This window comes from Perognathus longimembris, chromosome 11 (genome assembly GCF_023159225.1).
Source record: "Perognathus longimembris pacificus isolate PPM17 chromosome 11, ASM2315922v1, whole genome shotgun sequence".
NCBI lineage: Eukaryota > Metazoa > Chordata > Mammalia > Rodentia > Heteromyidae > Perognathus > Perognathus longimembris.
The window spans coordinates 51,488,840-51,515,186 of record NC_063171.1 but is presented as its reverse complement, the minus strand read 5'-3'; the positions used below and the strand labels follow the sequence as shown (position 1 = coordinate 51,515,186).

Here is a 26,347-nt window from a genome sequence, read left to right as displayed (position 1 = left end):
AGTCCTGAGGCTTTCCTTTCCAACCATACCAAGTTACAAAATAATCTCAATTATCTTTCCATTAGACAAACTAATATTACCACTTTTGTGATGATGACCAGTAGAGTAGTAACTGTAGTGGTAGCCATTATAGCACTAGAAGTAGTAACAGAAAATAAAACAGAACCAAACAAAAGAGAGATATCCTGTGATGTACAGAGTAATTGCTATGACGTCCCAACATGAGCTGAATAATAGTATGAATGGGGTTGTCTTTGCAACTTTTCTGCAAGGGGGAAAAGATAGCTAGCAAATGACTAGTCTATCTGACAAAAGGTCCACAAACAAGAGACCCAGCTTTTCTTGAGCTACACTGAAGAAGAAGAAAATGCATATTAGGTAACAAAACATAGTATTTACCAGTTTATCCATTTTTAAAAGGACAATTCACTGTCATTAAATATATTTGCAATACTATGCAGCCACCATTATTATCCATTTCCATGACTTCCCTATTGTCTTAACAAAAAAAATTTGCCCATTAAATAGTAATTCTACATTTCCTCTTCCCCAGCCACTGGGAACATTTCTCTACTTTTTGTCTACGGGTTTGCCTATTCTCGGCATTTGTGGTTTTGTGTCTGGCTTATTTCACCTAGCCTCCTCCTGAGTAGCTAAAATTACAGGCATGAGCCACTGACGCCCAGACTTACCTTCTTTATACCAAAGGTTTTATATATACATATGTGATTTATACATACATATATATATGTCATAATACTTTGGCTACCTAAGAGACAACATCCTCATTCCATTCATCTGTAACTAATAAGCCACTGGTGGAGACAGCTAAACCCAGTTTGGTAAAATACAGACTGAAAACACTTACACAAGAATCCTTGGACATCTTCTGGGCAGCCATGATCCGGCCAGTCAGTATATTGCAAATGCCACACGGTCCTCTCCTGCCCTGACAAAAGGTGCTTGACCTTCAAGCCTGTGGTTGCATAGCAGCCAGAATCTGTTCGGAACTTGGTGGTGACCTTGAATTTGCCATAGGTGGCTGAGCTGTGCTTCGACCCCAGTTTGGGCCAGTATCGATGGCTTTTGGTCCGTCCGCCTTCCTGCAGCATACACAAAAGCAGAATTGGAAATAAGTCAGAGGAAACTCTGACCTTCTTTTATTTTTTTTTTCTGTTATTTTTTTGCTAGTCCTGGGCTTGAACTCTAGGACTAGGTGCTATCCCTAGAGCTCATTTTTGCTCAAGGCAAGTGCTCTACCATTTGAGCCACAGGGCCAATTCCGGCTTTTGAAAGTAGTTTACTGGAGATAAGAGTCTCGTGGAGTTTCTTGCCAGAATGGCGATCCTCTCAGATCTCAACCTCCTGAGTAGCAAGGATTACAGGCATGAGCCACTGGTGCCTAGCTCATCCAAAGGTTTTAAGTAAGGGAGAAGCAGACTACTGATCATTCTAGGCCCTACTTTTCATTCTTTCAGCCCTTTCTGGCTAATGGTATTGTTTCTATCAACTACTGTCAATCTCATATTTCTGTCACTATGGCTAGTTTTAGTTCCCTATGATAAAACAGAGACTGCTGCTGAAAGTACCATCCTCTCTCCCTATGTATCATCTTTTCTGAGCCTATGTATTGTGAACCATTTACTTCATTCTGCCTTAGCTTATTTGTATGAAAGGTTAACAAAATGTAAGTTACATTTCAGCTTTCAGCTCTGTACAGTTTTGAAATCACTGGCACAGTATGGGAAGCATGGAGGAGCTGGAGGCGAAGGAAGAAATCCAGCCCAGGGACTGGGTACAGACAAGAAGGCACGTAGAACTCTAGAGCAGCCACAGGCTCTGGAAGCCCCAGTGGCGCCTCAGAGGAATCCTATAGTAAGCAACAGATCTTTGTCATGGGGCAGAAGAACACTAATAACCTCGTCTGAGTCCATTGGGTTTAACTATAAAAGTAGATTTACCTGAGATCATGAATTTACATTTCTGCAGAGATACCTGCATCACCTCTGGGTCTTAATAGATAAGCCTTGTATGTTTTACAGATCATTGCTTTGCTATGATATTCAGGTTTCAGCAGAAATGCTGCCCTTAAAAAGGCCACTACACCCCATGATTTTCTTTCCTGTAACCTTGCTCTGTGTGCAGTGGCACTTGCTACCACCCGTGCCTACTTCATCTGCTTACTGTCTCTCCTAGGATGCAAGTTCACATGAACAGAAATGGTGGCTGTGTCATTCACCACAGGCCCTTGATAGCACAGGTAACCAATTGCAGTCATTTCAACAAATTCCTGGTCAGATGTGATCCAATATGCAATGAATCTCACTCTTAGTTGGGAATCTAACAAAAGGCTAGTCTAGAATGCACAAGTGGCTTTACACAGCCTGAGATCCCCTTCACCACTATCTTCTCATAGACTGTTCCAGAAAGCAACTACACAGAACAGTCAGTTGAGGAAATATAGTTTGTGGAGACACCTAATTCCTTCCATTTCTGGCCTGTAAACAGTTTTTGAGAAGTGGTTTTGCAATACTAAAGACGTGGTAAAAATGACTTAAAAACCATAAGCTGGAATTTCATAAAGAGTCAAAAGAAGTAGTAGTCCGTGCCTATAATTCAGGAGACTGAGATTCAGAGAATCCTGGTTTAAGGCCAGCCCAAGAAGAAAAGTCCAAGAGACTCATCTCCAAAATAAGCAGCAAATAACTGGGCTGGAGGCATGGCTCAAGTGGTAGAGCACCACTCAAGTGATTGAGCCAAGCAAATGTGAGGCTTTCAGTTCAAACTCAGGCATTTAAAAAAAAACAAACACCAAAAAACCAAAAATTGAGATTGAGACAAAGAAGGGAACACACGATTCTTCCCCCAAAGGCAGCAAGCTCCAAGCCCACGAGATCAGGGGGCCACAGCATGCCAGTTTGTACACCACCTCACAGAATTCTCCAACCACAAGGGGAAAACTGTTGTTTGGCTTGGCAAAGGAAAAAGAAAAGATACATTTCTCTCTCTCTCTCTCTCAAGAATAGAGCCCTTTCCAGGAACAAAAGCTTCTGGTCTCTTTCCAGCTGATAAGCAGGATGGCACGCAGAGCTGCTTGGGCCCCAGGTTGAGAATGCGTGTCCCTGTAGCTCAAATTCTACTGGAAAGATGGCTGCTTTGTTTGGCTGGCTGAACTCAAGTTTGGTCATTTTTAGTTGTATGTGCCTTTTTTCCCCATTGTTATGCAGGGCAATGCAAACAAAAGAGGGAAGAGGCCAATGAAAATGAGAAGAGAAAGTGCCACAACAATAAATTATCTATGAGGAAGCAAGAAAAGAGGCACATGCCAAAAGGAAAAGATTTTCAAGGAAACTGTGCTTCAGGAAGGAGGAGAGGGCAGCAAAGGCACTGGCACCAGGCCCATCCTCTCACCACTCCCTCCCAGGGTAAGGCGGGGTGGGGGTGGGGCAGTCCTCTTACCTCTTCTGCGGTGACCATAGCAATCACATTCACTCCTTGCTCCCATACCATCTGCCAGAAGTCGTGGCACGTATGTGGCAAGGGCCCCTGAGTTGCAATGTAGTGCCATTCTGCCCCACCAACCACCACCTATAGGCCAAGGAAAGCATCAGCAAGTGAATCACAATACCACAACAGCCAACTACACATCCCCAGTCCATTTGCTGCATACTTTCAGGACCAAAGAGTAATTCCAATGATCAAAAACCATAAATCACTTGTGACATGAAAATAACCCTTATGGCCATGCAAGTCTACCAAAATAGATTTATCTATCTTTTTTATTATCTAGAATGCAAGTTCAGATTAAGAATATATAAGTATGTACATATAGATGCACATTTAGATATATTAATACCTGTTTCTATAATTTCGTAAGATTTATCACACTTTTCGTTGTGATTGCCATGTGCAATGTACTATAATATTTGACATTCTTTCCTCTAATCCAGTGTATTTCATTAAAACATAAACACAGCTGGGTGATGTTGGCTCATGAAAGTAATCCTAGCTAATCAGGAGGCTGAGATCTGAAGACTACAGTTCAAACACAGCCCAGGCAGGAAAATCTGTGTGACTCTTATCTCCAATTAACTACCAAAAAGCCAGAAGTGGAGCTGTGGCTCAAGTAGCAGAGCACTAGCCTTGAGCAAGAAAAGGACCTAGTACAGAGCCTAGGCCATGAGTTCAGTCCTAAGTCTGGCACACAAAAAAATAAACATAAATAAAACACAAAAGTGATTATGACTGTTAAATTAGTTTCACCACTACCTCTGTGTTGTGAGTTTGAAAAATAGTTCTCTGTGGCATCCAATTTTCTTAAAATATACCACAAAAGTCTTCCATGGAAAGACATCCCCTTGGCCGACCTTTCTCCTGCCGACCTGTTGTGTTGCAGGATGCCCCCGTTTCTGTGGCACCACAGCAACAGCCCATAATCTCTTATCAATCAACTTCTTGTGCAGCCCAGTGAACTACAGTTATGAGACAATCTGAGACAATAAAATTATTACCCCATGCAGTTCAGATGCTGTGATAGGGCAACATGACAACTATAAATATGTGTTACAGAGTTCCAAATAAGAAGTTGTTGGCTGGCAATATGGTTTGGTTGGTAGAGCACTTGCCTGCAAAGTGCTGAGGCTCTGAGTTCAAGCTCTAGTACCACCAAAAAACAGAAAACCGAAGCCGTGCCTAGAGCAGTGAGGGTCATGATGGTGTGGTAGTGGGCTTTGGAGGAATTCTTTCTGTTCCCCCCCCACCGCCTCCATTCCAGCCTTGATTTCAAAAGGACAACCTCCTTACAAATCCACACAATGCACACTTCTAACAAGTTCCAGGAACATTGACACAATCGCTGTTCGAAACTTTTCCCCCTCATTGATTTTATGAAACGATGTACTAACTTGATAACTAACTTGAAACAAAAACAGTGTCAGTTACTGTCTCATTACACAAGACATGTTTAGGTCAAAGCTGGCAAGAAAATCCCATTTTCCAAGTACTGGTGGGAGAGCACATGTCTATATTCACTGGCTAGGAGTTTGGTTTGTCTGTGGAGTTGTGATTTTAAACATTCGCGTCTCTGGCACCCAACATATCGGAACCATAAATACTTCCAGAGAATGTTGCTGCCTGGGGCTTTTCAGCATACTCCAAGTATTGACAGGAGAGTATTAAAAACGGCATTAGAAACACAACAACCAGTGCTACCGGGGTGAATTTCACAGATGTGATTCCACTTCTGGAGCAAATAAATCTCTGTATTGTGTTAACGGCTGCTTGGAACCCAGGGGAGAAAACATTGACAAAATATACAACTCTATTCCAAAACCGCGAGGACAAGTTCTTGCAAGCTCTATGGGTCTATTAAATGCGCTCATGTCTAGCCTGGTCCACGAGATAAAATGTGGGCCTTGGAGAATGCTGAAGGAGGGAGGGCAGCTCGGGTAACAATACCCAATGGGCACTGCGTACGGAGAGTGACAGCTGCTCCCAGAGAGCAGTTGGAAAGTGGTGGAGACTTGGCTCAGGGACAGGGACGGGAGAATATTGCTCTGTAAGATTTTCACAGACACGCTATCAAGAAGCAGCTGTGTCATTTGCATCTTTGAGTACATTTATTCTGTTCATTATTTCATAATCTAAACTACGACCATCATCAGTTTGCTCAAGTGTTTCCTGAGGTTTATATTTTAATGTTTGAGCTCTCATTCCTGAAAATAAGAACAAAAATACCAATACAGTTTGTGAGCATTCCTCTTTCATATTTTGCCTTACACACGGTTCTTTTTGAGATAAACTGGCTTTGTATTCACAGTCTTCCTGGCTTTCTGATATGCAAAAAATTATATACGGTATACATTTCAAGTTTTGTACCAAATCTGGTTGGAAGTGACACACAAGACAGTCAAGGAACTATATTTTAGAGACTCAAATAAACATCCTAGTAATTCTGCTACTGTTGAAAAGTCCAATGAGGAAAAGAGATAATTCTGGGCAAGGCTGGAAACAGATTTCTAAGGCTATCGATCACAAAAGGTGAACTTTGTATTCCTTAAAAACGTCGTAGAGGCTGGGTGCCGGTGGCTCATGCAACTCAGGAGGCTGAGATCTGAGGATTGCAGTTCAAAGCCAGCCTAGGCAGTTAAAGTCTGTGAGACTCTTACCTCCAATTAACCACTCAAAAACAAGAAGTAGGGGCTAGGGATATGGCCTAGTGGCAAGAGTGCCTGCCTCATATACATGAGGCCCTGGGTTCGATTCCCCAGCACCACATATACAGAAAATGGCCAGAAGTGGCGCTGTGGCTCAAGTGGCAGAGTGCTAGCCTTGAGCAAAAAGAAGCCAGGGACAGTGCTCAGGCCCTGAGTCCAAGCCCCAGGACTGGCCAAAAAACAAACAAACAAAAAAAAAAAAAACCCAAGAAGTAGAGCTGTGGCTGTGTGGAGCACTAGCTTTGAGCAAAAGAGCTCAGGAACAGAGCCCAGGCTCTGAGTTCAAACCCCACGACCAAAAAAAAAAAAAAAAAAAATCCTAAAACATACTAGAACAACTGGTTTAACATAGATATATCAATCAGCTTTCCAGATTCCAAGTTCAGAACAAGCACTCAGAAATTAGGGCCACAGGGAAAAGCAAGCTATTTAGGAAATATTTAACTATGTATACACATATATTCATAGTTCTGAATTCGAACTGGGATCTAGCTATGCTATAAATACCAAAATAGGAAGGTTAGAAGTATTTGAAATATTAACAGAGATCTAATAGTACTAATTCATAGACAAATATGGCAAATCTTGCCATGCTTAACATTAACCATACTTAGATGGTTTACATTTAAACTACTCCAGCTCTTCTATCACATCATGCAAAATGAGGATTCTGAACTCCAAAATGCGTTCCAAAGAAGAAATAGTTTCTGTTACTATTGAACAAGTTAAAAATGTCAACGACAATGGTGCCTATAACTTCCGAAGTCTCTATCACCTGCTAGGGACAATTCCCAATTTCCCAGAAGTTTTTAGGGAGAGTTAGGGACCACAGTGGGAACAAGCCCAATTTTCTGTAATAAGCAGCTGATATGAGGCTTCACCTGAGGCTGCCAGACTTCCTTGTCACTCAGCAGTGACAAACGATCCCCTTCCAGTTGACTAAGAAAAGTGCAGGCCCCTATAGGGCCTGGGGACAAGCCATAAGGCCCAGCTAAAGCCCATTAATTTCTTCTCTGTGCATTGTTAACCTTGACCAGAGACAGTAAATGGACCAACCCACATACCCACTTCTCACCTTGATATGGGAGGCGTTGATGTAGCCCGTGTTATTTTCTTTGGTTGGTATTAGCTCCACTCGATTCTCTTCATATGGGACAACTTCTCGGATTCGGCTCCGCTCAGCATTTTCTGGCAGAGCTGCAGTGCTGAAAATGCCATTTGCTTTTTTCTTTGGAATCTGCTCGTACTCCGTGAACACCAGTCCCTCTTCTAGTTTCTTCTTCAAGGTTCTGAACTACAACAGAAGTCAATCTTCAGCTTCCCTGAATCACCTCATGTGTAAAGAGCTCCAAGCAAACAACTTTTAGGACTTAAAGTGTTGAGCAATTTCAAGATGCACAACTATTGATAATTTGGTCTTATTATAACCATTCTGCTAGCTTCTCTTGGCTGATAACCAGGTTATTTTGTACTCAAGCTACATATTGAACTGGGAATTAGTGAGAGTTGAAAAACAAAATCACTTTTGCTATTTAAAGTTAAGTAGATTGGTCACTTTAGTTATCAGAACATCATTTCTCCTCATACACAGCTCTTTCTACTGAGTTAAATTTTAAGAGGATATTATTCACCTACAATAAGAGTTTAAGAGTTGTCTAGCTTTGATGATTAAATTCCTCTCCTTTCTTCCCACCTCTCCGCCAAACTACTACTTACAATAACACAGTATTTAAATGAACTGATCTCTGTGTAAGTCACCTTTGGTCCCTACCCACCGAATACCTGCTCACAGAAATCTAACATCCCAATGTTACTCATCCACTATTAAACTTAGATAACCTGTTTCATAATGTTCTGAAAGCAATTTCAAGAACCATAAGGCGCCTTTCACCTCCTCTGTAACACAGGAAGATTTTGCTTTTCAAAATTAAAAGTCCTCATAATGCATTAGTCTAATAACTATAGGTTACCTGTATTGTATACCCATACAAATATAATTTAAATTTGAAACCCTATTAATATTGGGAGAAAACAATCACTTCCTGGGAAATAGTAGTTGTTCACATAAGACAGACACAGAAACCTCTGGAAATTGCTTATTAGCTTTCTCATCCTACAGAAAAAGGGAATAGGCCAAAAGAAAGGGAGTGACCTGACCAAGGTCATAAAGCTTTTTTAGTCAAGCATCAATGCATTAACTTGGTAAAGGAAGAAGAGCAGAATGAAGGAGCATCAGATATGGGGAAGGATTGATTTATGGCAGCACAATTAGACCAGATCTTCCTAATCGCAAATTCAAGTATTCGTCCAACCAGGAGCGCTGGCGTGCCCGGGCAAGGAGGGAGCCGTTGACATCTGGAGACCACAGAGAATGAATCACACGACTGACAAGCCCAGCACTCACCCTCTCGTCCATGGGAACGCGGATGGCAGCATGAGGGCTGTCTTCTCGCCTGGAGACCCGAGCCACCGAGAGCCCATTCAATGCTGCCAACATCAGGGGCCGCTTCTGTGCCTCCAGGCCTGCCATCTTCTGCTTCTCTAGATTCTTGAGGCAAGAGAAGGCATGTTCTCATTGTTTGTAATAGCATAGGAAGGCTGGAATGTGTTTTAATCTCCCCAACGCTGTAAGTCTACAGCCAAGGAATGCAGACAACCACCACTGGTAGGGCAAATTCAAACACAGCCCTCCCATTATTCCCACTGTGCCCGAGGAAGCCAGTGCCTACAAGACCTCAACGTTTTATTGTTAATTAATTCATCCATCAGATAGGTAAATAAGAGACATCTTAACAAATACACCTCGTCCCGAGTTTCACAAACGATTGTTGGAAGGAGGGGAGGTAAGAGCAGTACACTTCAGCATGACAAAATCTGAAGGAAAATAAAAGTTTCATGAATAATCCGATTCAGTCACAACAACAGGCCTTTTACAATGGCGGATGGGGTTCACACATGGGGTCTGTTATTGGTTTTTAAGAGATCCAGACCCAAATTAGGGGATAATCTTCCTTGCTTTCCATTCTGAGGCGTTCCAGTTAAAGACGAGAATTTCCTATTTAATTTCTGGTCAAGCCCCCTGCCGAACAAGAGCTGATATAGTTTAGCAAAGTCACCAACACTAAAGGCTGGTGGCTGGGGTCATGTCAGATGATCTTCCAGCCATTGCTTTTCTCACTCCATCTGAGGTCACAAGGAATGAACACAAGTTTGGCAGAGTTGAAGATTTGGTGATACCAAGTTTGCAGATTCCTCTGGCTACCATAGATGAAGGAGTCACTTAATTCCTGATTTCAAGTCATTGGAGACTTGACTTCTTAATCTATCATTTGAAACTTGATTCCTGGAGGTGTCTGGATGGTAGATCCCATAGGGTAGGCTGACGACTCTACCTGGAGATGATGGAGACAGCAGTATACAGTTACAAGTGTCTGTCTCCACCACTTCTCCTACACTCAGCATGAAGCCTTCCTGAGCCATGCTACCAATAGGACCCCAGCTCCAGTGACAGGCTGACCCACCAAGCGCAGCGGAGAGTGAACGGTGACAAGAGACAAAGGAGCCAGATTTCCACTGAAACTACAGCTTTGGTTTCTCAATTCCAGGCATCCCCTAGGGCAAGGTGTTGTACTTAATGTTTTGATTGGTTTTTCACTTTGCTTGTTACTGCCAAGTTTGGGAAAGTAGTCTAGCTACCCTGCTTTCTACCCCTTCACTACAATATGCCTGCAGCTGAACCTCAGGCAGAAAGGAATGCATGTGTCTTTCTCAAGAAAGGCCCATTACCTGCTCAGGGAAAACTGAAGCCCCAGCGATCATCAATGACTGTCTCTTAGCCCCTTCTCATTTACTCTATTTTTTTTTCAAATTTTTATTATCAAACTGATGTACAGAGGTTACAGTTTCATATGTTAGGCATTGGATACATTACTTGTACTGTTGGTTACCTCGTCCCTCATACCTCTCATTTACTCTATGAGCTTCCCACCAGAGACAAAAGCCCAACAATGGAAAGATCTGACCTAGCTTTTTGCCTTCACTGCAGCTAACTTCCAATTACTGCTCAAAGCAAAAGCATCTCCAAGACAGCAGGCCTGAGTCATCCATCAAAGAGGCAAGAGACTCCACGATGCTTGGGAGCACTGCCCATAGGGCAAATTTTCACCATATTCCTGTTCTACCTTCCGCATTCTCTCCTAGGATGACCAAGCAGCCTTCCATCTTATACCTTCCTAGCAGAGCTGCTCACAGTGAAGAAGACAGGAGTGAGATTTTTATTTAAAAAAAAGAAAAAAGATGACTGGGTAGCCATTGGTATAGCCCTGTCTGGCCTCCTGGTTCACGAATGATTTCTAACCTTTCTTTTGTGTGTGTGTGTGTGTGTGTGTGTGTGTGTGTGTGTGTGTGTGTGTGTGTGTGTGCCAGTATGGGGGTTTGAAATCAGGACCCGAGCCATGTCTCTTACCTTTTTGGCTCAAAGCTAGCACTCTACCACTTGAGCCACAGCTCCACTTCAGGCTTTTTACAGATTAACTGAGATAGGAATCTTAGGGACTTTCCTGCTTGAGCTGCTTGGAACTGTGATCCTCAGATCTTAGCCTCCTGAGTAGCTAGGATTATAGACATGAATCACCAGTGCCCAACATCTAACCCTCCTTTGAAGTTAGAGAACACTGGCAGAGGGTAGTAGGGCTTGAATGTATGACTGTTTGAAACTGGTGTGGGGAGAGGTGGGGGGAGTTATCAATGTGGGAAATTAAATAACCATGTGGCATTTATGTTAATGAACTACATGTTAAAGGGTGAAATGGAATATCATATGGGAAAGAAGAGCAAAAAAGCTCTTGCTCCTTTCTGACAATGTATTGAGGCTCTACTGGGAACCAGTGCCATGATTCTGACGAAAGGCTATTTCCTTAATATGGGGTAATGAGAAGATGAATATGGCTAAAATGAGGTTACAGGACCATGTGGACACCATTAAGTATCAACTTGGCAGGAAAAACAGCTTAGCTGAATGCTCAGGCTGATAAGATTCTTGATGCTAAATGTTTCTCCTAAAAAGTCTAGGGCCAAGTAATGTTGGGGGGAAAAATCTCTTTATACCAGTGAATTACTTCTTTTCTTAGCTAAGAAAGCTCTCTCCCATAGCAACCACCCCTACACATCACTCCATCTCCAGCCAAAGGTTTTCTCTGCCAGAGGTGCAGGTACAAACTTCAGAATTTCCCTCTTGGTTTGTAAAAAGTGGAAAAAAGTTATGTCAGCACCAACTCTTAGTAATGCACTGCTGGTGGCGAAGAGTGTGAAGCCGAGTGGCCTTGGGTTTTTCTAAAGTAACAGAGTTGTCATAGATTCGATTTCGGAACCCACAAACTTGGCTTCCTTAAAACGTTGACACCTTATTGTTATTCTCTTCAAACTGGCTTCGAAGGATAAGTTTGGAAGATTTTAGAAATAGAGTCCAATGGACTCCAGCAAAGCAAATTTTAAATGATATCACTTGGAGACTTCGTAAAAGACCTGGCTATCGGCTGGTGCAAAGAAGTTTTGGGGGACTGATGAGTTACATAAAGAGATTTTCTTTTAAGTAAGTGAAAATTTCCAGGATAAACAGACACAGAGAAAAAATTTTAAGTAGCAAAAAGTATCCAATAATCATCATATTAGTAAGAGATCAATTGCATGAGTGCACCTATTACCTGAACAGTCTTTTTTTGGCCAGTCCTGGGCCTTGGACTCAGGGCCTGAGCACCATCCCTGGCTTCTTTTTTTTGCTCAAGGCTAGCACTCTGCCACTTGAGCCACAGCGCCACTTCTGGCCACTTTCTGTATATGTGGTACTGGGGAATTGAACCCAGGACCTCATGTATACAAGGCAAGCACTCTTGCCACTAGGCCATATCCCCAGTCCCGAACAGTCCTGCTTTGACAATAATCCTGCCCTTCTAGCTTGTCTAAATTCTGAGGAAAAGGTCTTCATGTCTAATACAGGTTCAAATATAAGTATGTATGTTCAATGTGTTTGCTAGAACATACAGACTTACATACTTAATAAACACATAGAATCAATATGCAATAATACATACATAGAATAAACTTGGTGGATTAAATAAAGCTCAGCAGTCAAATTCCAAGTAATACACCCAGTTACTATAATTCTCTTGAATTTGTGTTAAACATCTATGAAGAGAAAACCTGAAAATAAAGCTAAGATGCATCATACTCCAGCCAGCAGGGCAAGCTATCTGGACATACAGAATGTTACCGAAATCTGTGCTCTGCCTCAGCAGATATTATCCTTTTAATATTAATTGAGTAACGAAGGTTTACTCCACTTAAAAGAAAGAAAAAAACCCAAGAGAGGTATGGAGGCAGCTCACAGAAATTGGAAGTCTGAGCCATACTCAAGAGCAAAATGGTGACGTACATACCAACTACAATAGTGGAAGGCACTTACCCGAATCATCATCTCTCTTTCTATGATGCTATCCTCCAGGGAGAACATCTCTGACACAGGTCTCTCCTTCACCGGCTCCTTCTTGACCCGCTCCTTCACGCTGGTCAGGTCAGGTTCCGAGATGGAGGGACCGAGAGAAGACCCGTTGATGGCCAACTGGTCAGCTCGGGAGACACTGAGGGCCTTGGCCGGCCCATGCCTCAGTACCCTGGCTCTGGCGATGGCGGGGGGGAGGTTCCCCTGGTCGTGTCTCAGGGCCCCATTGCTGACGCTCTTCCTCGGTCCAGGGTACTCAGGAGGGGGCTTGTTGGGAATCCGGGCGAGGGCTGCCTGCAGCTGGGCACTGTACTCTATCTTCTCCCGCAGCACCGGGATCTGGGTCACGGTCTCGGGAGCCTCCTCCTCCTCCTCGCTCTCACTGCTGTGGATCAGCATGGTGGCATCGGAGAAGGTCTTCGTGTGGTGATACTGTGGGAGCTGGTGGACGTCGTGGGCCCCGGGACCCTCCTCCGGTGGCCCCTGCTCCCTGAGCGTGTTGCGGCGCGCCATGGGGATGTGCAGGGACTTGAGCGTCATGGCCTCCATGCCCCGAACCATGCTGCTCATCACCTCCAGGCTGTGGCGCTTGTTCACGGCGCCGTGGTGCTTGGTGGCCGTCAGGGGCTCGCTCACCTCCTGCAGAGACTGATGCACCACAGGGGAGCTGTCTTCCTGGAAGGTCTTCACTGACAGCTGAACCTTTCGTGTCACCAGGTCTGGGCTGCTGCCACTGACATGCTTGTGGCGGTGGCTGGCAAGGTCTGGGGTGCTGGTGGCGGGCCGGGGACGTGGGTAGGGGGGAGGTGGCCTGAAGAGATAGTTTTTGAGCATATGGGCTGCACTGTAGTTCGGGGTGCCTTGGAGCTGCATGTTGGCCAACTCGGGGGTGCTCACCGTGTGTGAGATGGCACTTGCCCCTGCCTTGCTTGGCACCATGTTATTCTTTGGGTTCATGTGGTCAGATGGACTGACAAGTTTGTGACTGTATCCCCCCTGTGGCCCATATGGGACAGTGTAGGGGTGTCTCTCCCGCATCTCTGGCTGGCTGTACACCAGGTCCTCTGGCTGGTTATAGGCATGGGTGTTGATGATATTGAGGTTCCGCAGAGATTGGCTCTGGCAGTCAGCGTGTATGACCCCTCTCTTCATCTGCCGCATGACTGTCTCATAGTCAGGGGTCGGCCTGTAAGATGGCACAATGATTGCACTGTGCCGGTGGCTGGGGATGTAGTCGGCCCGCATGATGTCGCTCCCGGGGATACTGAGGTTGGAGGACACGGGAGAGGCCTGTATGAAACTCTGGGAGCAGCTAAGGGAATTGATGCTATGAATGCTACACACACTGCCATTGGTGACAGTGCCATTCACGTAATTTAAGTCCAGGCTGTTGTGAGAATTACAATACAGGGCTTCTTCGTTCCCATGGAAGATGCTGTCTATAAAAGTCAAAACAGGCATGTGAACCTTCATGGCATGCTGATTCCATAAAGCTCATCCCATGGTTGTGGGATGATTTAATGAAGCATTTAAAAAAGTGAATACCCATGTCTCCACCACATAATTCTACAGAACTGGCACCCTCGATGAGATGCCATTAAAATGGAAGGGAACCCTTAGAGCATACTGAAAGAGTGAACCTAAGCAAAGAAGCATATACACATAGTACTGGTATTGCTAAGGTAAGCTCTCCATTTTGCTGTAAGCTTTGATATCAATCTCCAACAAGGAGATAGGCCGGGGATCAAGGCTGGCTTCACATTATAGTTCATTACAGTTAATTAATTACAGTTTAAATATGTACCTGGAGAGATACCAAGGTGGATTTCTAAAGTCAGGCCCATTCTGGATACCCAGTATTCCTTGCGTGCACACACACATACCCTAAAAAGGCAACTTCTTATCCAAACACTTTTCTGTGGCCCAGTCCCAGCATTCTCACACTATAAATTTAAGCATGAGCAGAGTAGAGGAGACAGATTAGAGGTGAAAAACCAGAAGATGACTGAAAACACTTAACTGTAAGAAAAGGAGATGCGTTAACACAGAGCCGATCCGATGGGACAGGTAAGAAGAAAGAGGAGAACACAGGGCAACAAGTGGCCATTTACCAGCCTCCAACAGGATTTAGTGCCTTCCCACAGTAGTGAGACAGCACAGCTTGTCTGCTTCTACAAAATCCTGTTGTGTTAAACTCAGAATTCTTTTAGTTTTTGCCCTCAAGCTTTCAAATTGCAGGAGATTCAAAATAGCCTGAACTGGTAACATAGCTATTCATGGTTCGTTTAATACAATCCCAACATCTGAGGTTTTCTGCCATCTTTTTTTTAAATGCAATTATTATAATGATTAAAATCTATCAACTTTCCTATCCAAATTCCACCATTCATCTTTTTTTTAATAGCAGTACTGGGGTTTGAACTCAGGGCCTTATGTTTATTAGACACGTGCTCTACCATATGAGCCAAGTCTGTAGCCCTTCTATGGACCTCTGAATCCCAGTTTCTCTATCTATAAAATGGAAGTGACAGTACCTTGGGTTTAGTTTGAGGATTAAATGATACAATATATAGCAAGTACTTAGGACACTGCTTGGAACACCATAATTGTCTATAAATGTTAACTGTTATCACTGTAATTGTTATTACTAATGGAACGGGTTCATTCATGCATAGTGCATGAGAGATGTTTTGGAAGAAAAGAGGAATAAAGCAGATTTTGTTTACTCTGAGAGGCGATAAATAAGTGCACTACGAAAAGGGCTGGAGGGAAAGATGGGGAGAAAAAAGAAGCTGATAGACAGGGCTAGGTGGGTGTTGCTTCAAATGACGCCGGGAGCCTATATTCCCGGAGACTTGAGAAAAGTCACCAAAAGGTAAAGGCTTCTACACGGGTGACAAAGGTGACAGGCACTGGGGAGATGAGACAGCCACTCTCCTTTCTAAGCACACTTAGAAGGGAAAGAAAAAGGAATACGCCCACTGCCTTGGCCCTTCCACACCTTTTTGAGAGTAGCCAATATTCTTAGCCTTTTGTAAATTAAAGCTGCTGTCTACAGTCCACTCATGCAATGGCAAAATTAAAATAAAAGCATCAGTGTCATGTCAAAAAAAAGATTTAACTTATTCCTTGCCTTACTGGTGCTCAACCTTTGTCTTAGGAAAGGAATAGGACCGGCCACAGTTACCTTGTGAGGTGTGCGTTTCCGAGTAGTGCTCGCCACACTGGACATGCATGGGAGGCAAGATGTACGGCTGCTGCCTCGGCTGAAACAGAACACAGAAGAGCTGGGAAGGCCTGCGCAGACAGGGCCTGAGACTCACCAGGGAACCAGTCCCAGCATGCAACAGTAGCCAGTCCCCCAGCCCCTAGCCTACAGGAAACACATTGCAGGTCCTCCGCCAGCTACCCCTATGACCCACCCTCTTCCACTCATCTGTACCTCATATCTCATTACAAAGTTTGAGACTGCAGAAACAAAAAAGACAGATGGAGCTAGACATTATCTATATTCTCATATGCTTGTGAAGTTTTCTATGCCTTCTGTGGTGGTACAAGAACAGAAAATAGCTAACGTGTCCATTTAGCCCCAGCCTGAATCACTTTTGATCGAACAGGAGGGTGAAACTTTCAGAGGAAAAATAGTGTAACTCTACAACTCAATGGATTAGAAAGATGTGGTAAGCCAACAAAAGGAAATATCAATTATTCCCCATCACCTTTCAGCCTTTTTGGCCAAGGTCAAGTGTAACAGGGGTATCCTGGCTATGAACTAAGTTATTTAGCCTGGGTAGGTAAAGTTTCCCATCAAGCAAATGCAGCTCCTTCCTCTCCCTAACTCAAACACTATCCATTTTACAGGTTTCTTTTTTTTTTTGTTTTGTTTTTTGCCAGTCCTGGGGCTTGAACTCAGGGCTTGAGCACTGTCCCTGGCTTCTCTACCACTTGAGCCACAGCGCCACTTCTGGTCGTTTTCTATATATGTGGTGCTTAGGAATCGAACCCAGGGCTTCATGTACACAAGGCAAGCACTCCTGCCACTAGGTGATATTCCCAGCCCTCTATTTTACAGTTATATTGAGCTCCCAGTAAGTGTTTGTTTGATGAAAAGGTTTTGATGGGGGGGGGGGGGGAATCTCTGTGTTTATGTGCTACCAAACAGAATGGTCTCTTAAATTTCTATTTGCTGTACAGATACCAAGAAACCCAGAGCCAGCAGGGGTCACACTTTCCCACCCAGTTTTAAGGAAGGTGTATGTGGGGGGAGGGAACCAGGGAAAGAGCTCTGCTACAAATGATGCTCACTCTCATGAGGACAAATAAAGAAGAAAATGCAGACAAGGCATCCAACATTGCAAAGGAATCAAGAGAGCAGTTCCGGGAAGCAAAAGGAAAGGTCCTACTCCTAAATATTCCCACTCATCCCTATGGATGATTTTCTAAGTTACAATTCAAAAATGTATTTTTTTTAAATAGCAATACAGTTCAAATAAAATTCTACATTGTAGAACAGCTGGCTATGTGTTGTTTGATTTTCAACAGCAAGGAGGGATTTGTTCAAGGGAACAGAAATTCGTAGAAGGTAAATATGGCATATTGCCCCATCCTCCTTTCACATTTAAAATATTTTTATCATTAACTGACTATATGAATTGGCAGAAGTGTACAGGCAAAAGACAATCAGGGCTAATCCTTTAATAACAAAGTCAGGATTATATCACTTCTTTCAATCCTTTCTGCTCTCCTTGATCCTTTTCTGCAAAGGACTCTTGCATACCAGCCAAGCACTCAAAGGCTGAGTGATAGCCCTGACCCTTATCTCTTTCTCATTTCTTCCCTGGCCTGCTAGTACAGAAATATATGAAATACCCTAACATGGGCAACAGGAAAGAATAGAAAATCAGCAACTGGCAATCTTGGTTATCAAAAAGGTGGTCAAAAGACAAAGAATGTGTCCTCACTTGTGTAAAGAACCTTTGGCAAATGGTTTCAACCAAAAAGGGCAGGAAAAATGGGGAAGCTCTGAATTCCACTCCGTATGCATCATCGTCACGCAAGGAAGAAAAGGTAATAATACAGATTCTAGATAATGAAAAATGAGAGCAGATCACAAGATAGTTTTAGGCTTAAAACACTCTTTAGGTATTCTGTGGACTTAACTGAGAAATGATTTACCAGATATCTGAACCAGGAAAAAAAAAAAAAGGAAAGAAAGTAACATGATCAAAGAAGACAAAAATTTTAAACAGTCCCAGTTCCTTAAACAAACCTACTGGTGGCTCCAGGGAAAAGCTCAAAGGGCCTCTCCACGTCTCGGCAGCAAAGGGTCACAGGTAAGATAAGATGCAGAAAACTGAGATTAATGGTAGCTACATAGGCACTCAGCAATTCTCATGTGACAATATAATGACTCAACTCTAGAATTCCAAGATTCCAGTTCTACTCATTTTGCAGGAAACAAAAATTATCCTCCTGGCTTTCCTTCTGCCAAACAAGTTGTGATGTGCTAAAGGTAAACACTGCAGAAGAAGAAAAACTCTATTCAAAGGCTATTGATGTGCAACAAGTGCTCAATCCATAAAACGTACTCTCTTTTGACTCTGTTTTTCACTGATTGTGTACAAAATGTCATAACCTAAAACCAAAGAACTGTGATAAAAGGCAGCAGGAAAGGTGAAGCCAACTCTTCATACCGGTCGTATTCCCCAAGTAACCATCAAAATAGAACATGGCCTAACACAGAATATACACATTATTCACATGAGGAAGGGAAAAGTGAAAGCTGAAAGAGAAGAAGGTAAAGTTTAGGGGGGAAAAATATAGGTCCATTTGAATTTTGTTGGCAACAGGCTGAAAAATCAGAAAATATGCAGTCATTCTCTCCCATCAGGTAATCTACCTGAGAAGACCATGTAACTAGATTCATGCAATTTTTGCTCATTTAAATAAAAGCAGTTTCTGATGAGTTTGTTAAGCTCCATCTGTGGTGGTGAAGACAAAAGAGAGCTTGTAACTGAAGATAGGGGTACTTGCGGTGAGAAGAACAGATGATGAGCAGGGGGAGGAAACATGCAGACTGAAGGAATATACAAAACTCACAGGGTATATCCTGAGAGGGACAGGGATAAATACCAGGGGACACAATGGATCTTCACAACTCCTAGCTGTCTGAGACCCTCCTGTATTCTCACAACATGTCTCATCATTAGGAAGCACTAGTTGCTGCCTCCCACAAAGTGCTTCATTACTGAAGAGTTTATACCTACCAGGGAGGACCGGCTCCAGGTGGGCTGCCGTCTGATGGGTGGTGGAGAGTTTGATTGTCTACATGGGAAAGTAGAAAACATAAGGAGGGACATGGTTATTTATTGGATATAAAAAGGCCAGGGAGACAGAGCAGAAGAGAAGAAGAAAACAGACAAGATCTTGAGAATTCTCTCCAAATCTGAACACTGCTCATTTCTGGATACTGATGCTAAGAATAATATTGACTTTCTTTTTTATTCTCACCATGTTTGCCACACATCATATAAAACATCGTGACAATGTTTACCAACTAATACAAGAAGAATGAGGCCGGGCTCCTCCATGGGTTTAAAAACTGTACCCTTTGTACCTTTGAGAGAACATGTAAACTCACTCGCAACAAAAAGTATGAAGCAACAAGAAAAATATTTGTAAATGTTTCTAGTCAAATGAAATTCCAAAATAGATAAAAATATTTTTTCAGTACAAGTATATAAAGATAATACATATTACAAATATTTATCTGACTACATTTTTTTTGGGGGGGGAGAGGTGCTTGGGATCAAATCCAGAGCCCCATGAATGCTACACAAACACTATTGCACTAGGCTACAACTCCTGAACAGATTCCTTAAACCTATGCAAATAAGAGGTGTTTTTTTTTTTTAATCAGTGAGAACTAGGAGTATTATCAAAATATTAGGAAGTGAACTAAAATGATTATTTGTTTATTTATTTTAGAACTCTGAGCTTTAGTGCTTGCTAGGCAGGCATTCAACCACTTGATCTACATCCTGAATTCTTTGTTTTCATTGTTTCTGAGATAGCATCTCTCATCTATGCCTTAGGTCCAGCCTGGCCCTCCTGCTTCCTATTTCACAGGGGTTTTTTTTTGTTTTTTGTTTTCTTTTGTGTTTTTTGTTGTTGTTGTTGTTGGTCATGGGGCTTGAACTCAGGGCCTGGGTACTGATCTTGGAGTACTTTGCTCAAGGCTAGCACTCTACCACTTTGAGCCACAGCATTATTTCTGGTTTTCTGGTGGTTAACTGGAGATAAGAGTATCAAGGACTTTCCTACCCAGGTTGGCTTTTAACTGAGATCCTCCGATGTCAGCCTCTTGAGTCACTAGAAATACAGGTATGAGCTACCAACGCCTGGCTCCTATTTTACAGTTTCTATGTATCTGAGATGACAGGTAGGTGCCACCACTCAGCTACTGGTTGAGATGAGGTCTTACCTAAATTATTTTCTGGGCTAGCCTTGAAGCTCAACCTTCCCAACCTCAGCCTTCTAAGAGTAGCTGGGAATATAAATGTGATCCATCACAGCCCGATTCAAAGGTGCCTTTGAGCAGCAGGTCTCAAATACCATACAATGTTTTTCTTAATCCTCAGTATTACCATTTATAAATATGTTTTTATTAATCAACTTTGAACCTGAGCCACAATTTATTTATTTTTGCCAGTCCTGGAGCTTGGACTCAGGGCCTGAGCACTGTCCCTGGCTTCTTTTTTTATTTTTATTTTTGCTCAAGGCTAGCACTCTGCCACTTGAGCCACAGCGCCACTTCTGGCTGTTTTCTGTATATGTGGTGCTGGGGAATTGAACCCAGGGCTTCTTCATGTATGGGAGGCAAGCACTCTTGCCACTAGGCCATATCCCCAGCCCATCAGTATTACCATTTAGGAAACAAGTTAAATTGTTCCACCTAAGGGACTCTCTTTATTCTAACACTTCACCCTTCCTCAGGCTTTTGGTTATAAGACATTTTTTAAATGAAATAATGGAGACAATATAGTTATTTCAGATTAGCCAAATACAGTACTAGCAGACTGATGTTAGACACATTCCCCCCTTTTTCTCTTTCCAGGTGAGAAGTTCAGGAACCATTCCATGGAGCTATCCTTACAGGTCACAAGGAATAACTCTGCAGGAACAGAAAAGCCAATAACAGTCTTTTGGAGGTTAGAGAATAGAGAGTTCTGGGAAGGAAGGCATGCAGGAGGAGGCTCCTGAGAAAATACTCATATCTAAACACTACAAGAATGTCCTGAGCCTTGGTACAACCTGTACTGAGCTTCTGGCATTGTATACAGCATTAAGGTGTTTGTGGGGAAAACAGTCCCAACTTTTAATCAATAAGAAGTTAAGAACAGGGCTGGGAATATGGCCTGGAGGAAAGAGTGCTTGTCTCATATACATGAAGCCCTGGGTTCAATTCCCCAGCACCACCTATACAGATAACAGCCAGAAGTGGTGCTGTGACTCAAGTGGCAGAGTGCTAGCCTTGAGCAAAAAGAAGCCAGGAACAGTGTTCAGGCTCTGAGTCCAAACCCTAAAAAAAAAAAAGAAGAAGAAGCTAAAAACATTCCGTAATGTGCTATGAAGATAAATGGGAGGGTTATTACTACAGAACTTCTTCCTGGTTTTTAAGTCTAATATGTGATGTCCATTAGTGTTTTTTAAAGGACCACAGAGAGGCACTGGTGGCACATGTCTGTAAATCTAGATGCTCAGGAGGCTGAGATCTGAGGATCACAGTCCAAAGCCAGACCAAGCAGGAAAGTCTATGTGTCTCTTATCTCCAATAAGCTACTCAGAAAACTAGAATTGGCACTGTGGGTCAAAGTAGTAGAGCACTAGCCTTAAACAAAAGTCTGTCTTTTATCAGGGACAGTGCCAAGGTCCTGAGTTCTAGCCCCACCACAGACAAAAAGACCACGAAAGAAAAACACTCAGCAAATACAGAGTTAAGCCACTTGCTGAGACATAGGTAAACTGATAGCAGCAAATTCCACTTTTCTGAATAGAAGTCAACTCCTGAATTCCTGTTCATGTCAAGAGCACCCTCCAAGGTCAAAGGTCAGAGCAGAGTGGAATGGCACAGAGAACCCAAAGGAATCTGCTCCACAGAAGGGTGTGGGGCACGCCGGTGAGAATGTATGGAGAAGAAGATACAGCTGCTTAATTTGCCACAGCCCCATCAGCTCTCCTGGTTTAACCTTTGCAAACCTTGCTGGTGGGCTGAGCCTTTTCAAATATACTTTTAGACCCCAGCAGTGACCAATTGCAGTACCTGGTTTGAAAAGGCCTCCAGCACATGGAGGGGAAAAAAGCCTGCCTTGACCTGGGGATCCATTTCTAAAGCAGCCATATTCTCCAGCAGCGACAGCTGTAGGGCAGTGTTCTGCCATGCTTGGATGTGTCCACTGTGGGAGTGGAAAAGGCAGCTCATTGCCTGCATTTACATCCCTGATACTCTTTGAACCAAAATTAAACCCCTTGGGTATCCAAATGGCAAACTTGGCTGAGGAACTTTTTTTTTTTTTTTTTTGAAGGCAACCAAGGTAAAGACAACGACAAAGTGAGCCCCCAGCACGCCATCTCTGAGGTCAAGCCTCATGGAAGTGCCCTCATCAGACTCCCCTTTCTCTTCTCGTCTCTATTTCCAAACTAAATTAAAAAGACACACAGATTGGTGACATCTCTGAGTGCCTTCCAAATCTTCCTCTAATTACCCTGGCCTCTCATTTGCAGTCAGATGACATGACCCAGGAGCGCACGCAGGGTTAGCCAACTGTGTGAGCCGAACGGGGCTGAGGATGACAGAAGCACCTCTCCTTTCAAGTTGGCTCATCGCTCTGCTACCCACTTCTGAGAACACTCCGCATCTGACACGGAGGGGCACCCCGACAAATTGGGAACTGCTCGGTTCTTCCGAACTCAGAGCCGAGGGTCGGAAAGGCACTAATGTGGCCCACCCATCCGGGCAGTTAAGAATTCACAGTCAATTTGTGAATTATTTGCTCTCTCTGCATATGGACTCCACATAGACAGTCTCCATCATTAAAGTCCTTTCACTCCTGCCTGGTTTTAGCCTACTTCACTGGCTTCCACAACGATCAAGGGAAACAGAGAGAATAGGAAAGAAGTGGTTTACACCTCCGCCCCCCAACATACATGAGTTAATCTGACAAAGCCAGGTAGTGAGAGAATAAAGAAATATTGACTTACTCCGTGCAGATTTTGTTTTGTTTGTAAAACTTGTGCCGTGTTGTAAATAAACGAGAAATGTACTTGGCGTTTTCAATATCATCCTTGGAAGGGACAAAAGAAAAAAGTTTTTTGTTTGATTAGATATGCATGTAGCTGGGATTCTTCTATACAAAGACACATCTCTTCTCCCTCCATTTCTGGACCAGGAAGCAAATCAACTTGCTGGATTTCAGCGCTCCTCAAGCCATGGTACCTGCTAAAGAATTCTCCATGCCCAAGATACTGGGAGTGTACTAATGAACTGGCAGCTCCTCACCCATTTCAGAACCGAGTGCCTTTAAGATAAACCACGGAATCGAGGCACCACAGAGAGTCCCCAGCGGCCATCATGAATTGGAGGCAGTGAGACACTGTGGCAGCAGTGGCTGTAGATCAGGGACTCAAGAAGGTCAGTCACCCAGCTGACTTTGGATAAAGCTTGGGCTATGATGGGACCAAAAAATTCAGTTCAGCCAGCAAAAGAAAACGCAATAATGTCACACAATTGGGGCTTCCCTGATGAAGGTTGTGACTAGGGTGCCCAGGATTGCAACCTGCCAGACAAGGAGACACACCACAGATATGGTAGCCAGCCAGAGGAATCCAGATCCCAGAGCCAACGGTCAGCACTCAAACCTGTCATTGTAAGCATGGGAGTTCACCACCACTACTCTGAAATGAGTAACGGTAGCACTGGGCAAGTACTGGGCAAGTATCTATCCCAGTAATGGATTTTCTTAAGATACAGGGAATAGGGCAAGGACATGAAGAAGGGAGAGCCAACGTGAAGTTGCTCACCGGGCCCCATCTACACTGTCCATTTTGCTCACCGTGTGGAAAAGGGCGGTCTCCTCCTTGTTGATGAGCTCCACCAGTATGGCCGACTTGTTATGCGTGATGCTCCCAATATCGTTCCACCTGGGCCAAAAGAAACACAACTGTTGGCCCGCAGATGTCTTATGAACTTACCGTCTAGCGCCGCAGGGTCCTGTGCTACTGTCAAATTCATTTCACAAACTGTGATGGAACTACTTTATTTTTCAAGGTTAAAGGTTCCTTCTCTCCAAGGAGAGATGTATTTAGTTACATTAGTAAATATTCTATATATCCTATGTTTCTAGATACTGATACTCACAAAGTAAAACTTATACTCAAAAATAAAGGAGCTATGAGGAATGCTTTCAAGGGACTATTACTGCTTTTACCCTTCACACACATTCTAACCAGATGAAGTATTTTCTAGGAATTCAACCTTTCCTTTATACTAGGCCTTGAGTTTTCTAGGCGAATGCACTGTCACTTGAAGCCATACCCCAGTTCTTTTGTTTTTCAACTTGTGCTAATAACTTTGTCCAAATCAGTCTTGGACTGTGATCTTTCCTACCTCTGCTTCTCAAGTAACAGGGACTACAGGTATGTGCTACTACATCTGGTTTAAAGAAAAAAAAAATGGTTGTATAGAGGGGGATAACTCATTGAAAGTTTTTTATTAACACAAGTTAATTGTTGCAAAGGATCTCATTATGGTATTTTCGTATGTGCATATAATGTACTGTGATCAAATTCACCTCCTCAATTATTCTTTTCCTTCCTTCTTTCCTTCCTCCTTCCCTTCCTCCTTTTAAAATAGGTTTTCAGTGGATTTCAACATCACTTTTGTACATATATAATGTCTTTATACTACTACCCTCTCCTTGCTCCTTCTTATTCCTAATTCTCATGTCCCAATAGCTCTCCTTTTCTAATCATGTAGTAGTATGATGACAATTGTGAAAACATGTGACATCTGTTTTACTAAGCTTAGCTTATTTTGCTTGTTTTTGACTCAGGGTCATAATAATTTTTTTTCCCCTAGTTGGCCCTGAAACATGAGCCTCCTCCCTCTACCTCCCAAACATGACCCCTTTGTTTTACTACAGAAGAGAACAATATTAAGAAGTGTTTCTCAGAACCTACAATGAAGAATTCATATAAATTCTATATTGTAATATGTATTACAAATAGCCTATATAACCCATAAAAAGTGCTTAGGAGACTCTCTCTCTCTCTCTCTCTCTCTCTCTCTCTCTCTCTCTCTCTCTCTCTCTCTCTCTTTCCTTTCTTGTCCTATTGGAGACTTTTTTTTAATGATATACCCCCCAAAACACCAAAGGGAGAATACTTCCCATTCTACTTGGAGCCAATTACTATTCATATTTTACAACCGCCTACCTTTCACTTGGAGCCACATCCTGTAACTGCTACCCATTGTAACTCCAGACCCATTGCTTCTGCACTCCATGTGTTTGCTGTGACCCTTCCACCATCCCCTGCCTGGATTATTCCTTTCAGACTCAACTCAGGACTCATCTTCTTTAGGAAGCCTTTCCTCCTTCCTAAGCACCCACATGGAGTGCTTACTGGAGTTCTCTACCAGCCCCCGCACTCTGGAACAAGACTTTACTTCTATGATTCGATCTCTCACTCTTCCTTGTTAGACCACACACTCCTGTAGACATTCTGCTTCTTGATTTATAAACCCCAAGTCCTGAGCCTACTGCCTCTCACAGAGCACTCAACAAATGTTTCCTGAAGGGATGAAAATTAGGATTGGGGATGTGGCTCAGTAGAGGGGTGCCTGCCTAGCATTTACAATGGCTGGGCTTGCTAATCCCCAGCACTGCGAAATATTAAGTGAATGAATGAACAAATGAATAGATGAATGAATGAATGAATGAATGGTTTGAGTCCATAAAACACAGAACAACAATAAACAATATCACCTCTCACCCATACAGAATATGATTCTTTATACTCACATATATGATTCTCACATTCAACAGGGCAGCTATTTTTTGCTCCTCATGTAGGGCAAAGGCAATGTAAATACAAATGAGTGGCTAACTCAGCCACAGACCTCTCTATGGGTTAGGGATGGATGAGTTGCCTAGCTGGGGTTTTTAGATTTTCCCCAGTCACCTGTCCTTTACACACATAATGTGCAATGTTTGGTGTTTAGTATATCTTCTGAGGCCACAGTCTGTATGGGTTCCGCCCAGCCTGATGCCCAGCTTCCCCTTCTATCAGTTATCAGCGACGTGGACTCAGGCTCCCTGTGCCTCAGTGAGGGTCTCATGAGATAGAGGTCACTTGGCTTCCCCTGGCTCTGTTCTTTTATATCAAAACAGCCAGAGCTGTTGGGACCCTTCTCAATCTACCACATGGCTTCATCTAGAGGTACCATGAACATGGTTCCACAGAAGTAAATCTCCTTCTTGTGGAGAATTTCAAGATTAGTGATAAAAAAAAAAAAATCTCAATGTCACTGATGAAGTTAAGCCTCACCATACTCCAAAATTTCACTCTTTTCTTCAAT

The 26,347-nt window shown here is 43.1% G+C and overlaps 1 protein-coding gene across 1 annotated transcript in view; it reads right to left on the bottom strand.

Moving 5' to 3' along the window:
• The window catches only part of Ptpn14 (protein tyrosine phosphatase non-receptor type 14), a 144,256-nt gene that overhangs the window by 5,582 nt on the left and 112,327 nt on the right, over positions 1–26,347 (bottom strand). Inside the window, exons 9-17 of the mRNA XM_048356673.1 lie at positions 23,823–23,910; positions 22,972–23,054; positions 18,978–19,035; positions 15,899–15,977; positions 12,676–14,150; positions 8,620–8,763; positions 7,291–7,509; positions 3,460–3,588; positions 869–1,103 (exon numbers count right to left, since the gene is read on the bottom strand). Of these exons, the coding sequence (XP_048212630.1) occupies positions 869–1,103; positions 3,460–3,588; positions 7,291–7,509; positions 8,620–8,763; positions 12,676–14,150; positions 15,899–15,977; positions 18,978–19,035; positions 22,972–23,054; positions 23,823–23,910 (2,510 nt within the window). The remainder of the gene's footprint in view (positions 1–868; positions 1,104–3,459; positions 3,589–7,290; positions 7,510–8,619; positions 8,764–12,675; positions 14,151–15,898; positions 15,978–18,977; positions 19,036–22,971; positions 23,055–23,822; positions 23,911–26,347) is intronic.